The 15,384-nt window shown below is 40.3% G+C and overlaps 1 protein-coding gene across 2 annotated transcripts in view; it reads right to left on the reverse strand.

The window, feature by feature from the left end:
• dnah5l (dynein, axonemal, heavy chain 5 like) overlaps positions 1 to 15,384 on the reverse strand; it is a 207,067-nt gene that overhangs the window by 106,719 nt on the left and 84,964 nt on the right. For both annotated transcript variants that reach the window (XM_078162985.1, XM_078162984.1), the window contains 11 exons: positions 15,016 to 15,203; positions 14,580 to 14,774; positions 14,309 to 14,443; positions 8,208 to 8,265; positions 7,802 to 7,933; positions 6,884 to 7,101; positions 4,313 to 4,447; positions 3,964 to 4,140; positions 3,728 to 3,817; positions 1,529 to 1,663; positions 1,322 to 1,423 (listed from right to left, as the gene is read on the reverse strand). In XM_078162985.1, coding sequence (XP_078019111.1) covers positions 1,322 to 1,423; positions 1,529 to 1,663; positions 3,728 to 3,817; positions 3,964 to 4,140; positions 4,313 to 4,447; positions 6,884 to 7,101; positions 7,802 to 7,933; positions 8,208 to 8,265; positions 14,309 to 14,443; positions 14,580 to 14,774; positions 15,016 to 15,203 — 1,565 coding nt within the window. The remainder of the gene's footprint in view (positions 1 to 1,321; positions 1,424 to 1,528; positions 1,664 to 3,727; positions 3,818 to 3,963; positions 4,141 to 4,312; positions 4,448 to 6,883; positions 7,102 to 7,801; positions 7,934 to 8,207; positions 8,266 to 14,308; positions 14,444 to 14,579; positions 14,775 to 15,015; positions 15,204 to 15,384) is intronic.

The raw sequence follows: 15,384 nt of genomic DNA on the forward strand, positions 1-15,384 counted from the left end.
TATGCTGAGTTGGAATGAAGTGTCAGCACTCAGAAGTGCTTTAAGCAAACCACCTGAACTTAATTTAATATACTGGTTAGTATCTCTAGCTTGAGTTACAGAAGATACAACCTGATAGTCCTGATGTGATGCTGCAGGATATTACACTTTAGATGTGTGTTTTAACGACAGACTGCAGAGAAAAGATACACAACATGTGTAACTAGTACTCCAACCTTGTGGTTGTATGTCTCTGTAAGCAAGTCAAGTTTCAGTGACAGGTCACATCCATGTCTGTGAAAACATAGATCAGTACAGTTTCAGGATTAGAGTCACCAATTCAGTTTCTGACCAGATGTCTCCCCCTCTGTTCCTGAGATATGACATTGAATAATAATAATAAAAACAATGCATCTGCAGAATATTATGATGATGTCACAGTGAAGTTCACCTATGACCTTTTGGATATAAAATGTCATCACTTCATCATTTTTTCCTCTTAGACATTTGTGTCTTAGACATCAGTCCAAGTGGCCGTTTGTGCCAAATTTTAGGAAACGCCCTTGAAGCCTTCTTAAGATATTATGTTCATGAGAATGAGACAGACACAAGGTCAGAGTGACCCTTGACCACCAAAATTTAATCAGTTCATCCTTGAGTTTGACATTTGTGTCGGATTTAAAAAAAAAAAAAATCCTTCAAGGTATTCTTGAGATATCACGCTCATGAGAATGAGATAGACATAGAATAACCATGACCTTGACCTTTGAATTATGACCACCAAAATCTATTTAGTTCATCCTGAAATCCAAGTGGACGTTTGTGCCAAATTTGAAGACATTTCCTCAAGGCATTCTTGAGATATTGTGTTTACAAGAATGAGACAGACATAGCATTGCAGTGACCTTGAACTTGGACCACCAAAATCTAATTAGTTCATTGTTTAGTGCAAGGGGATGTTTGTGCCATATTTGAAAAAAACAAATAAATAAAAAATAAATCCCTCAAGGCGTTTTTGAGATGTCACGCTCACAAGAATGAGGCAGATGCAAGGTCACAGTGACCTTGACCTTTGACCACCAACATCTAATCAGTTCACTGTTAAGTCCAAGTGGATGTTTGTGCCAAAATTGAAGAAATTCCTTCAACCTGTTTTTGAGATATTGCATTCACCAGAATGAGACCTGAAAACATGATGCCTGAGGTCATGGCTATGGCCAGCATTGAGGCATTAAAAGTGTCCTGGACCTCCTGGACCATGTGCTCAGTGTTTGTCAGTGTGTTTAAGACATGTTCTTAAATGTATGTATGAGATTAATGACTGTCTTCAGTGTCCACAGACCTTGTTGGACCAGTGCTCCCACTGTCCCTGCTCATTGACAGTGAACTCAAAGATGGTTTGGTTGTCCTGAGTTTGTGGCAGGTCCAGAGACGAGCTGTGGCGCTTCAAATACCAACAACAAGAACAACAAACAGGACATGTTAGAGGACACGTCACACTCTACAAACCCTAGCGTCACCCACAGAGAGTCAAAACGCATCAGTACACCTTCAGGAAGGCCTCCATCTTGGCTCTGTCGTCGAGCTCCAGCAGTGCTCCCAGAGACCACATCACTGCAAATACAAACAGTCGACCCACGTCGCCATGGCAACCCTGTTTCTCCTCTGCTGCTGGGAGCAAACCCTGAACACACAAATGTAAAAAATACTTAAAGAAAAACTCACATCAACAGAATGAAAGAGGAGGAATTTATTAAAAGATTTTGTATCTTAAAACTTAAAGGTTAACTGCAGTATGTTTTAACCTGTACCCTATTTTCCATGTTGTTGTGTCTAAGTGACTGATGGGAACAAAAAGTCTTAAGTACTGAGAGAGTCGTAACAGGCTGCAATATAATCCCTGCAGGAAACTGAGCGCTGTTAATGTTCATCCACTAAAAGTGTTGGTGTTTTTTGTCACTGACAGGCTCAGGTTCAAAATCTAAGGAACTGTACAGAAACAGACCTTTTGTTAAAGTGTAAGATCCTTCCTGTTTAACAAGAAAAAGCTCCAAAATCATCATCACCAAACCCTCCAGACTCCATTTAAATGAACAGTCATTTAAGCACGTATAGAGCCAGCATATTTTCACATCTAACCAGGTGAATAAAGGGTGTACTTCAACCAAACTAGAGTTGGTGACTGTTGGAACATTGGGAAATTGACCCAAGACAATTTTTGTGAGTTGTATTATTTGTTTCTGTCGACTTTAAAGTGTGCTTTACGATTATAAAATCAGTGATTATTTAAATGTGAGTCTGGTGGGTTTGGCAATTGTGATTTCAGCGCTCTTTATGGTTAAACAAAAAGGATCTTACTGTTCAACAAAAAGGTTCATCCCTGTAGGGATCATTTCCATAATGTTGTCAGACACTTAGAATAATAATAGAAAACATTTTTTGTTGTCCCACAAGGAAGTTAGCATCACCGCGGTCCCCGCACCCAAGAGCCATTAGGATTTTTCCATTGGATTCTGGATTATTGCATAAAATACATTGTGTCAAACAATTATGATACTTGCTATTAACAACTACACCACGATCACATAACTCAACATCACCCTGTACTGCAGATGACCTGACATGACTCTGACCAAATTTTGGTATGTGAGGAGAAGCAAATGTTCCCAGCGCTGGTTATTTTAATAACAGGAAACAGCAGCTTAAGTGACAGGAAGCACCTTTTTAATGTGTGTACGGGAAAGCTTGAGGGTGTGTCACATACTGTATTTGTGAACTGATACTGCTTGTATGTCAGACACTATAAATTGTCATGATGTACCAATTCTTTGGCGTTCTCGTGAATAAACCATCCAGTCCTATGTGTTTTGAGTCTCTTTATTCCACAACAAGGTCGGCATGGCGGTGTGGCGGTTAGCACTGTCGCCTCACAGCACAGGTTCCTGGTTCAATCCCAGGAGGGAGCCCTTCTGTGCGGAGTTTGCATGTTCTCCCCGTGTCAGCGTGGGTTTTCTCTGGGTACTCCGGCTTCCTCCCACAGTCCAAAGACATGCAGGTTGGGGATAGGTTAAGTGGTGACTCTAAATTGTCCGTAGGTGTGGATGGTTGTCTGTCTCTATGTGTGCGATAGTCTGGCAACATAGACCAGGGTGTATCCTGCCTCTCACCCAATGTCAGCTGGGATAGGCTCCAGCTCCCATGCGACCCTCAAGAGGATAAGCGTTTACAAAAATGGATGGATGGATATGGATGGACAACAACCCCCACAGAGGGGCTGTAAAGGCGTGTTTGGGGTGACGACATACTATAGTCTTGTTTAACCACTTATTAGCAACTGCCTTTTTTAAGACACATAAAAGAATTCTCGGAATGGTATTTACTGACATATTTTATTTCATAGAGGAAAATGTGAAAGTCTCCTCAGCTTGAGTTAACCACAGACCTTATTTCAGACATCTAACCAAAAACACATTAAACCCCCCCCCAAACTGATTTCAAGATGTGGGTACTCATTTCATGGTTTTAGGACTCATTCTTGGGGCACACTATGTGAGCCTGTTAGTGACAAAAACACTTTAGTGGATGTACATTGATGGTGTGAACATGCCCTGAGTGGTTACATTGCAGCCTGCACGCTGCAGTGCTCTCATAAAGACCTCACCACTGTATAGGCAGCCATACAACAGTGACAACAAATGCAATCTGTGCTCTACCGTGGTGTCTCCTGTGTTTAATGTCTGTGTCGTACCTGCAGCAGGTCAATAGTCTGTCTGATGTACATACACTCCAACACCTGCATCTTAGGAGACACAGCAGTGGAGATAAAGTCCAACAAGTCCTGTAGAAGAAACAGAAAAACACATCAGAAATTACACATTTTTATTTTATTCAAGCACTTCAGTGTACATAAAGAGCTCAAAATAAATGACCAATTTGATGGATTATCTCTCTGCTGTGAGTTTCAAGTCTGAGTCTCGCCCTCACCTGGTAGCAACAGTTGAAGCAGAGTTTCAGGGTGTCAGCCTGCTTTTCCGGTAACTTCTGTAACCAGGCCTGCAGGATGGGGCTCCAGCCGAGCACTGAGGAGCTCATGAACACCATCCCATTCCTGGACACCGTGGCTGGGGAGGCGTTGTCAATGTTGTGGGGCTCAAAGACAATCTGGAGGAAGGACACAAGAACAAGGCTTCACTTTGGACCTTCTGTATGATTCAGTTTGAGTTTCTGGATCTCTTCTGGCTCAGGATCACAATGTCATGCAGCAACATAAACCTGCTCACTAAAAATTAAACATGACAACACGCGGACAGATGGACGGATGTTGTGATGTCACCTTGCAGCAGGGAGCCATGGGGATTCGGTCTCCGTTCGCCAGCGTCAGAGTTTTGTTGTCATCCAGAACTGAGTTCAGGTTCTCAATCCAGATGGCATCCACGGGACCATCCAGCACTATCCAGATATATTCACCCTGACACAGACACAGACACAGACACACACACAGACACACACACACACACACACACACACACAGTACAGGTTTTAGCATGCCTCCGCCCATACATGTCATGCTGTAACAACAGTTTGAAAGCTGCCATGAAATCAAATACCATTAATAAATAATGAATATTATTGACTAATTCCTGAGGCTCATTTTAGAATTATACACTTTCATTTTGTTCAAAAAATTTCTAGCAATAAGTATAATAATATAACATCTATTAATTGTACTGATCAGAGCCAGAGATCACAAAGTGCCTAAAGGTTCAGTGTGTCAGACTTAAGGGGGTTTAGTGATATCTAGTGGTGATGATTGCAGATTGCAAACAGCTGAAACTTCTCCTGGTTAGAATTCCTTCGGTGTTCATTGTTCAGGAGGTTTTTACTGGGAGCTGAATTATCCAGAGAGGTCTCTTCCTCTCCAAAAACAAGCAGATCAGGTGATTTAAACCAGTAAAAACACAGAATAAAAGGCAAAGGGCCTGCTAACTACGGTGGCTGACACAAAATTGTGAATGTCCCTATCTAAAGCCAGTGTGTGGTTTGTCCTTTCTGGCTACTGTAGAAGTGGCAGTGCAATATGGCGATCTTCATAGGTGAGGACCTGCTCCCTGTATAGATATATAAATGGCTCACTCTAAGGTAACGAAAACACAATGAATCTTGTTTGAATGAAAACACTAATTATATTATATTCCATTTAAATCCCACACACTGGACCTTTACAGTAATTCACTCCTTTATTATGCTGTCTCTGAATGAACACAAATTCAACCCAATTTATAAAGCAACATTTAATATAACCTTTGGAAAAAAAAATATAAAAAAATAATTAAAAATCTTTTTACTACATATTTATACATACATATATATATGTATATACACACATACATATATATCATAACTCCCTCTCTGATATCTAATTTATATTGCTGTGAAAACATCAACTGTATTTATTAAAGTTTCTCACAAAAAACTACATTTTACAGAATAACATTTGAAAATCATCATGAGAATGCTGTTATTTACTTTTTCCCAATACTCGCTTACTGAATTGGGCTGAAAATTGATGAGACATGTCAGAAAAACGTCAGCCACTGCCATCAGTGAATGTCATCTTACAGGTCAATGGCAGTCAACAAGGCAAATTGGTGCATCTCTACTACTTACACCTGCTTCTTTTCTGATATTCCTTGTTTTGCTGTAGTGTTATGTTGATGTTTCTCAGGTTTGTAACATAACAAACCCTGGCTGTCTGAATCTGTGTTTTTGAGACTATAATTGGCACACTGCAGCTCCAAGGCAAAACTGCTGAGCCATGGTGTTGACTGTTTTTTCTATTAACTCTATGTCCTTTAGCATTTAAAAAAATACTGTACATTAACAAAATATAAACTTTACTTTGATCTTTAAAGTGCATACGATGGTTTCAGTGTCTGTACAACCCAGAAAGTAACGCATTTTGGTGATGTTCCTAAGATGTTAAAAAGAAGACTGGACCTTGTTAATATAAAGATATTAAACAGCACACTGAAGCTTTTAGCTTCAGGTTTAGTATAAATGGAGGGAAAATAAAGAGAGTACTTTATTTCTGCAACATTTTCAGCTTTGCAGCCTTAAGCACTGTTGAGTTAATACGCTTTAGGCATTCAAGGCACTCTAAATAAATCTTTTCCTGTCCAGATACTGAACAGCAGTTGAACAGATTTATCTGATTCAGTTGGCAATCTGTAATCCAACCAGTGCTGTGAATTGCTTTCACTTGCTTCAGTGCTTTATGAGTGCTCTGGAGAGACGACATATGACATAGTGACAAAACTCTTAACACTGGGGCTGCATGACATGAGAAAAATATATGATAACAGTGTTGAATATCTGCATAACTGGATATTTGTTGCGATAAACAGATATTAAAGTGCACTGTTTTCTGTTGCTTTCTGTAAACTAGTAACATACAACAAATTGCTTGAAAGGAAACTATATCCAACATTTTTCTGAACACAAACGGTACCAATAAAAAAGAATAATTATATTTTAAAGTGCAGCTTACCTCTGACACACGAGTGCATATCGCAGTGTTTATCACGCCGATTGATGAAGATAAAAAAAAAAACCTGATATATTGCGCAGCCTGCAAAAGTTTTTTAAATTTGATTTTCAGACAAATTGGTTACAGCTAATCAGCTAAATGTGTACAAAATCTGATACTAAAGATCTGCAGAAAAAAAGAGTTTAACTCTGTGAAAGTAAATGACATATTTAGGCAAACCAAATCTGAAAGCTGCAGTCTGTTCAAACTTAAACTTGATAGAAGCACTGTATTTATTCTGAAACTTTCCACAGTTAGTAAAGTTGTATTAATGTTTGGCCCCTTTGATTTTGCATCGGTTCATTCATCTAATCAAACCTTCTTGGCCTTGAGAGTCTTCCTCCACAGAGTGGAGAAGACGCCATCAGTCCAGTCATTGGTGGTGACGTCCAGCGTGCCAAACATCTGTGAGGCCGTGATTGCTTTGGGGTTCATCCTCATCTCGCGGTGTGGGGAGCCGCAATCTGACATGGCCTTCATCAGTGTGTGGATGCAGGTCGTCTTCCCAGCACCGCTAGGACCCAACGTCATCATACCTGCAGGAGCATGCCACAGCTGAGCTCATCTTCGATACTGAGGACCCTCAATGATGCTTCTGTGTTTCTGTTACAATGTGCACTTCCTACTTCAATTTAGGTCAGCAAAAAAATAAAGGATTTATTATTTCTCTGCCTGCATTTTTATCCCAGATTGCATGGAGAGCGCTTTAAAACAATCTTCATGTAGGGAAAAACAATGTAGCTTAATTTTTCTGGTTCTTCATTTCATTACTTCCTGGGAGGTTCTCAGCTATTTAAAGGGTGGCTCCATTATTTATTTAGTTTGAGGTTTTATATCATTAATTAATGTAGCATATTTCCCACCAGATATTTTTTAACATTGATATTTTTTTATCTGCTGGCCAACACATGATGCTGCCTAACATAAACTCTGACTCACAGGGATTACTTTAACATAAGCTATCTCATTATGTGAACCTTTGGGCATGTTTAATATGAACATCTGATGCTGTAACATTATATATACATATGACAGAATATAAGGTCAAGCATTATAGGTCCCCTTTAGGCATTTGAAATTTGGAGTTCATATTCCCCTTCCCCAGAGGATGGACCATTTAGATGTTAATGACCTTTCCTACAGTACCTCCTTTGGGATTAACTGTATATTCTGTTAAGGCTCTAAGAATATAGCGGTCATCAGGATGTTGTGTATTCTGTCTGTGATGATCCGTACCATGTCGGACTCTCTGCGTCTCGTAGAGCTGAACGAGTTTGAGGATCCAGGGTGGGTGAGGGATCAGACCGGCCTGCTGAGCCTGACTGAAGATGGACGACTCCAAGTCTGGATACCCGGCTTTATCCAGAACTACAAAGGAGGAGAATTCAACAAAAAACATACTTAGAAAACTAATAATAAGATTCATAAAAAGATCTGCAATTTATTTGTCAATGTCCATGATATAATCAACTTTGTGAGTTTAACATGAATAAACAAATGACAGCTAAAGCTGCCATCTCATGGAGACATATCCTGCAAATGGTCATGTTATTGTTTGCACATCCCAAACCCTATGATTAGAAACTACATAGTTTGCATGAACAGAAAGGTGTTCTGGATGAGATGCGAGACACAGACGTACCAATACCAGGAAACAGATCATTGATCAGACTCATAAACAGAGGCTCGTCATCATCAACCTACAGAGACACACAGAGAAGCCATGTTACTGCTGGGACAATGTCACAGCATGGTTAAACTGGCTAAAATACTATCATCTCTTTAAAATTTAAATTTGCCATCAAAAGTGAAAAATCACCAAAACATAACCGTAAACAAAACAATATTTGTTACAGTGCCAACCTGAGCTTTGTAAAAGCAGGTTGCACACTAGGTCAGACACATTCTAGTTTCTGCAGTTCTATTATCTATTCCATCCTGCTGCCGTTACAGGTGTGTAGTGCTAGTGGTGGAGTTAGTGCCCAGTTGGTAAGTCTGTCCCTTAGGGAAAACATTTCCTTGAGCTGAGGGGAAGCATCCTAGGTTGTCTCCTTGGCTGCAGCCAGATGTCCACCCTCTGGACCTGTGCCCTGAGCCCTTGCGGACTTCAGTCATGTGTAGTGTGACGAGCTCACCATCATCACGTAAAGTCTGCAATGGCAGAGACCGCAAGCCACTGAAAGACAGGCCTCAAGTTTGTTTTACTTGTTGCCGTGGACAACAATTACAATCATGTACACAGTGATTGCTGCTGTCATATTCTGTCTGTTCATAAGTCCCTGCAGATAACAAGGTATAAATCTCATGTACAGGGTAGTTTTGTGAGTGAACAACATACATTTCTGTACGCCATATAGACTGCAGACATTCAAATACTGAGATGTTTGTAAATCAGGACCAAGCTATGACTAAATAAATTGGTTGTCCTATTAGCAACGTCAGAAGACCTTCTTTAGTTGTTTTTTGGCCACTCTTCTAGCCTTTATTTGGCATTACACTGCACACCCTATAGGGTAGGCTGCAATAATACAATACATTTTGATTCCCCTCTATAGCCCATATTTCTACATGTCTCTGTGTCATGATGTTAAACATAAGTTTTGTTTTTTAGGTGGCTATTGAAAAAAAAAAATACAACATCACATCAGTATTGCAATGATTTGTGGGAAATTTAATCATTAAAGTTTTCTGAAGTCTGCACCCCAAGAAGTCTGCAGAAAGTCTGCTTGAAGCCCCTTGTGGACTGGATAAATTGTGAATTTGGACAGTCCTCAGCACTCCCAGACTTCTCACACACACAGCACATTTAAAATATATGTCTCAAATGGGGTTTTATTTTGCGACACATGGCCTCTTGTCTGTTTACAGTCAGCTCTGTGTGTTGTCATGGATACATTGTACACAAACCAACTTGCCAACAGTTCGAAGGCTGTGGGGTAGAGATGCATGTTGATAAAATGTTTCTGGGGCTTTTCTTCACATTTCTCAACACACCTAATTTTAAACATTATGAAAGACTTTAATATCAGCAGGTTTTTGTGAAAATATCACAACATCGAGCTTTAACCTAAAAACTTTGAGCTACGTAACAGGTGGCTCCAGCTGTTCCACTTTTCTATGCCTAGATGTAATAAACAACATGTTAGGACACGTTAATCAGAGTATGCACGGCTGCATGTTAACAGGAATATTAGTGGAATATTTATTTTAATTACACATGTAAATAGTTCATTAGGAATATTGTCTTTTTGGGAATAAGGGCAAAAACAAATGCATTTGAACAAACATTACGCTAATATTTACATTTACATGCAACTGTGTATACTCTGATCAACGTGGTCTATCGTGTTGTTTATCTCGTCTAAAAATAGAAAAGTGGAATGGCTTCGGCCATTTTCTTCTTTGCATCAAAATAGGATTTTTTGAAGTCTTCCACTGGTGGTGGACTTGTTGGATCATGTGAACTCAGCCTCTCTCTTTCATTCCTTCAATCACCTTCTTGAAAAGGTGTTGTGAAGTTTGCTCATATCAAAAAACCTGGTAGGTATATGGTTGCTATCCAAGTCTGTCATAATGTTTAAAAGTAGGTATGTTTCTCCTTCAGACCAGAAATGTGGGCTTTATTTTGGGCATGTATTTCTACCCCAGCCTGCAAACTGTTGGTGAGTTGATTTGTGACATTGCACAGAGCTGACAATCAACAGACGAGAGGCCATGTGTCACAAACTGCAGTACAAATCCCAGTTGAGACACATATTCTGAATGTGTCATATATATGTCCAAAGAATGCTCTTAAATCCCAAATATCACTGACATAGGCTATATCTTAACCAGAAAATGCTGTGTACCCTAATTAGGGTGTTGGGTCCACCTGCTGAGGTGGGGCTTGTCCCCACTACTGTTTCCAGTCTTGACGAGCCAAGGATTCTGATTAGAGTGGCACTGGGTCAGCTCTCCAATCCAGAGGATGCAGCTCAGGACCCAAGATGCTACAAAAGGCTATCCATCTTGACAGTCTGCCTACCGCCAGCGTGCCTCTTGGTGTTGTATATAGTTAATTTTTGAATTAGCTTTTGGACAGAACTAGTATTGAGGTACTTGTTAAACTGCCTGAAGACTGGACAAGGGGTAGTTTTAAATACTGACAGAGCACTCATGCTGTATCATTTCTTGTGTTGGAAACACTAAGTGTAGGGGTGCTGTTTTATCTGTTTTTTTTGTTTGTGTCTTTGTTTCCTTTTCCACTAAGTGAGTTAGGAAAGTTAGGTTTTTATTTTTGCTTTTGTTAAAGTAAGTTTAGTAACTCTTATTTCCTCCTTTGGTTACATTTAGGGCTGTCTGCATTAATGTGTTCATTAAAATGCAATTAAGATCTTATCTTTAAACTGCCTTAATTTGCAGCAATCCCAGCCGGCACTTCTGTCTTTAAGAGGCTGTACTGCGCTGGAGTGATGATACTGGTATCATATGAAAGTAGAAAACAGAAGGAATCCAGTGGTACCAACCAGGTCATACTAGTCTCTCACGAACAAAGCTATATTGTGGCAAGGGAAAAACAGCACGGCCATTTTACAGAGGCCCCTTGACCTCTTACTTCAAGATATCTGAATGAAAAAGGGTTCTGTTGATACCCACAAGTCTCCCCTTTACAGACATGTCCACTTTATGCTAGTCCCACACAGTTTTGGGCACACCCTATGCACTTATTTGCATGCAGTATAAATGTGTTATTTTTATCTATTGTATTTGAATATTTCTGCATACTGGGGTCCCTTAACAGTCGTGAAACTGCTTGAGCACAAAGCTGCAACTAATCAGACTGATATCAGCAGGCAACTGCATCACTAAAGCTGATAAAGCACTATTTTGGAGTGAACGAATTGTCACAGACCTGTGGATGAAACTATATTAAAGAAGTTAACTACAGCACTGATAAATGGGCGGAAACTGACTGCAGACCAGTTAACATTGCGAAAGACTTTGGTCTAAGTGCCATTCTTAGGTTGGCATGTTGTGACCAGTCATATGTCTTACTGTCGTGGGGGATAATAGTTTCACACACTAAACTGGAACTCCCGAAAAGTTCAAATGTTGTCATCTGATTCCCAATCAGCACTCTTCTTCGCTTTGTTAATATGGACTTCAAAACTGTTTTGAAATGCAGAATAATGGAATTATATAAACATCTGATAAAAAACGTGATCAATCACGATTAGTGAAATTTGTAAATATGATTACAATATTTTATTGACTGACAGCCCTAGTTATATTTCTTTGAGTCTTTGCAGATTTCCTCATATTTGTGTTTGTGTCACATTACCAAACTCCTTTGTTAATACAGAACTTCATTTTACTAAAAACATCTAGTTTAAGTTGCTTCCATTTCCCTATATGAGCTAGGTTGTAACATGAACCAAACTTTAAATCTATTTCAACATTAAGAAAGGTTCAATTTAACTGATGTTTAAAGAGAAAACAGTCTAGAAATCAGTCTAGTTTTCACTTTCTAAATCTACGTAGATTCAATTTTATTCTCTTGCTCTAAACTTTAACTTTAAACTTCCACCTGTGGTAGTTTCACTTTTAAAATGGCTGCCTTTTTGAAATGGATTGAGCAAACTAATCAAGTTCCCTGACAACAGCAAAGGGAATTTCTCTCAAGATACCCACTCAGTGCAAAAACTGTTATGGAGCTGAAGAGGATAATTGGACCAGTTGTTATTAAACATGACAAAAAAGAAAGAAACGTTAAAACTCTCTGCCAGCTGCTAACAGGCAGTTTTTTTCCTGTCCCTGCTGCTATTTTTAAACTTCTACTATTTGGCCCTATTTCTCCATTAATTCAGCCAACATATTTTTTCTCAAAGGAGGAGAAATTAGAGCTTCTCTGTCAAGCCTTCATGAGTAACCTTAGGCTAATTGACTTTTTAGCTCTTTTAAACTGACTGTATCTAATTTTGGTTTATTTACTAAACAGATTCATTTTTAACTGCGCAAAAGAGCTGTGGTTAATGTTAAATGTGGATTTCCTCATTTTGAACTTAGTTTTGCTAAACTAGAACTAATCTTGGATTGAATTAATCTTTGTTGGTGCAGCACAGTGATGCAGTGGTTAGCATTGTCGCCTCACAGTTGGGGGGTTCTGGTTTAAACCCAGGGTGGGGGGTTCAAATCCATCCTTCTGTGCAGAGTTTGCATGTTCTTCCCTTGTCAGCGTGGGTTTTCTCCAGGTACACCGGCATCCTCCCACAGTCCAATGACATGCAGGTGACTGTAAATAGGTGTGAATGTGAGCATGAATGGTTGTCTGTCTCTCTGTGTTAGCCCTGCGATAGTCTGGCCACCTGTCCAGGGTGTATCCCGCCTCTCACCCAATGTCAGCTGGGATAGGGTCCTGTACTATTTTTCTAGAATCATTCATTTTTGTGATAAAAGCACCAAATTTGTCAGATGTGTTGACAAATATATTTAGAACAAATTTGGATATTGGGGTATCAGAAACTCGCCCCCTGGTGGCCAGAGCAGGCAATTGAATCCTACCTGCCCATGGACCCGTCCCATTAATTGGATCCACTCCAAAATGTAGTGGCTTCTAAGTTGGACCATGTTACATGCCTCCACCAAGTTTTGTGAAATTCGGTTGGGCAGTTTTCACGTAATCCTCATCCAAAAAATTAATGGAAGTGAATGGGCGGCCAGCTGTGCTGGACATGGAAAGAAGGCAGCATGGTCAACATGGAAGTCGCTGCCAGAACTGACAGATGCACTACTGACGCTGGCAAGTGGACCACAGGAGATCCCAGATGATGCAATGAGCATTTTTTGAATGGGATTTTGGTAAAATGCCTCAAATAAGGTCTGTGGTTAACAAAAGCTTAAGCGAGTTTCAGGTTTTGTTCTACGACATAAAACACATCAGTAAATACCCTACTTGTGAATTTTGAAGCTTTTACGTGTCGTAAAAAAGGCGGTTGCTAACAAGTTGCTCAATACGACTACAAACCCTGTCAGGGACATTAAACGTCATCACCCCTGAACAGGCGAGAGTGCTGGCAGTCCGCCATTACAGCTTCTTATTTAGCTTAAACAGTCTGATTTCCCCATTATACAATGTTTTTAAAATAAAGTGGCCCGAAATCGGTTGAAAGCTTAGTGGCGGTGACGTCAAGAGTCATGCGACCGTGGAGTAGTCATGCAGTCTGTTAAAGCCTAACGTTAGCGTTTTACTTCCGGCGATCGCATTTAAGCTTCAAATGCGGTACGAAAAGTGTTCATATGTGAAGATTATCTCGCTAAACAAAACCTGTAAGTATCATAAACTTGTGTTAGCCACAGAGCTTATTTTCTGACATAATCCAAATCGCAATGCAAAAATCACATTCACTTTCTCTTCCGGGAACCAGCGCGATGCTAAACTTGCGGGTTTTGACGTCAGCCCTGGCACACTCTATTAATGGGACGGGTCCATGGGCAGGTAGGATTCAATTGCCTGCTCTGGCCACCAGGGGGCAAGTTTCTGATGTCCCAATATCCAGATTTGTTCTAAATATATTTGTCAACACATCTGCCAAATTTGGTGCTTTTATCACAAAAATGAACGATTTTATAGCTATGCCACCCCACTACAACAAGATAAGTGGTTACGGAAAATTAATGAATGGTGCAACCCAGCTTACACAGTATATTGTCCCATCTCCACAGTGTAGGTTACACACACACCACCTAAAAACTAGTAAGACACACCAGTTTGGAGAGGTTCATGTCTCTCAGGACCCTCATCACCACGGTCTTCTCTGGTTCTGATGGGTTGGATCTCTTTACAGCTCCCAGTGTCCTCAAAACTGACAAAATGTTCCTCAGACCAAAATCATAATGGACCTGGTGTAAAGACAGAACTGAATCCGTCAAGTCAAATGTACAAGAGCTACTTCATGCAACAGATAAGAGTGTTTCTGAAGGTGAATTTTTATGATGGTCATAGTATCAGCAGCATCACTGTCATTATTCTTCCCACCTGTTTGGAGAGCTGCTCCTCACACAGTTTGTAGAGGGTGTAAAACTTCCTGCTGAGGACCTCGTTGTCACGGAAACCTGCACTAGCCAGTTTGACCCTCATGATGATGGCTCGGTCTGGGACCATCATGGCAACTGTGCGAAACTGAATCTTCAGGTTCTCTGGCAGCTCCTGACGACCGGCGTAACCAGGGTTCTAGGGGACCAAGAAGTATGTTAAAGTCTGGAATTTTGTGGTTGATTCGGAGGTGGAGCAGCTCTAAAACTAGTTTTGAGGTAGTTCTGTTCGTTGCGTCCAAAACCAGACTAGCATGGTATTTAGTATACTAAAAGAGTATGATACTTTAATATGTTCTAAACTTTAGTATGAAACCAACTGTAGACAAGTTTATGTGGCACCATTTACAGGGTGCTTCATCAGGTCAGAGCTCAGTTACCATGGTGAGGAAGATGCCGAACTCAGGGTCCATGTCCACCACGTCTCCGTCAGTGAAGACGAACTGTTTCTTCTTGTTCTTCTTACACTGCAGGACAATGTAGATCTGCTGGGCAGCGACGGACAGGACCGGCAGCTCGATGCGGTTAAACTCATCAAAGCAACCCCAGGCTCCGGACTGGGCCAGACCTGTAAAGACACAAAACAAACTGATGACATTGTGCAAGACTGGCAATATCCCAGAAGACTCTATGGTGCTTATTTAGTAACATTTTCTACATCTGGCCACTGTTTCTAGCTTGTACCTGTTGACTGTAATTTTTGGATCTTCATATGGTTTACCAGCGGTCAGTAACCACGTGACCTGAGT

Source organism: Epinephelus lanceolatus, chromosome 20 (genome assembly GCF_041903045.1).
Source record: "Epinephelus lanceolatus isolate andai-2023 chromosome 20, ASM4190304v1, whole genome shotgun sequence".
In the NCBI taxonomy this organism is placed as follows: Eukaryota; Metazoa; Chordata; class Actinopteri; order Perciformes; family Serranidae; genus Epinephelus; species Epinephelus lanceolatus.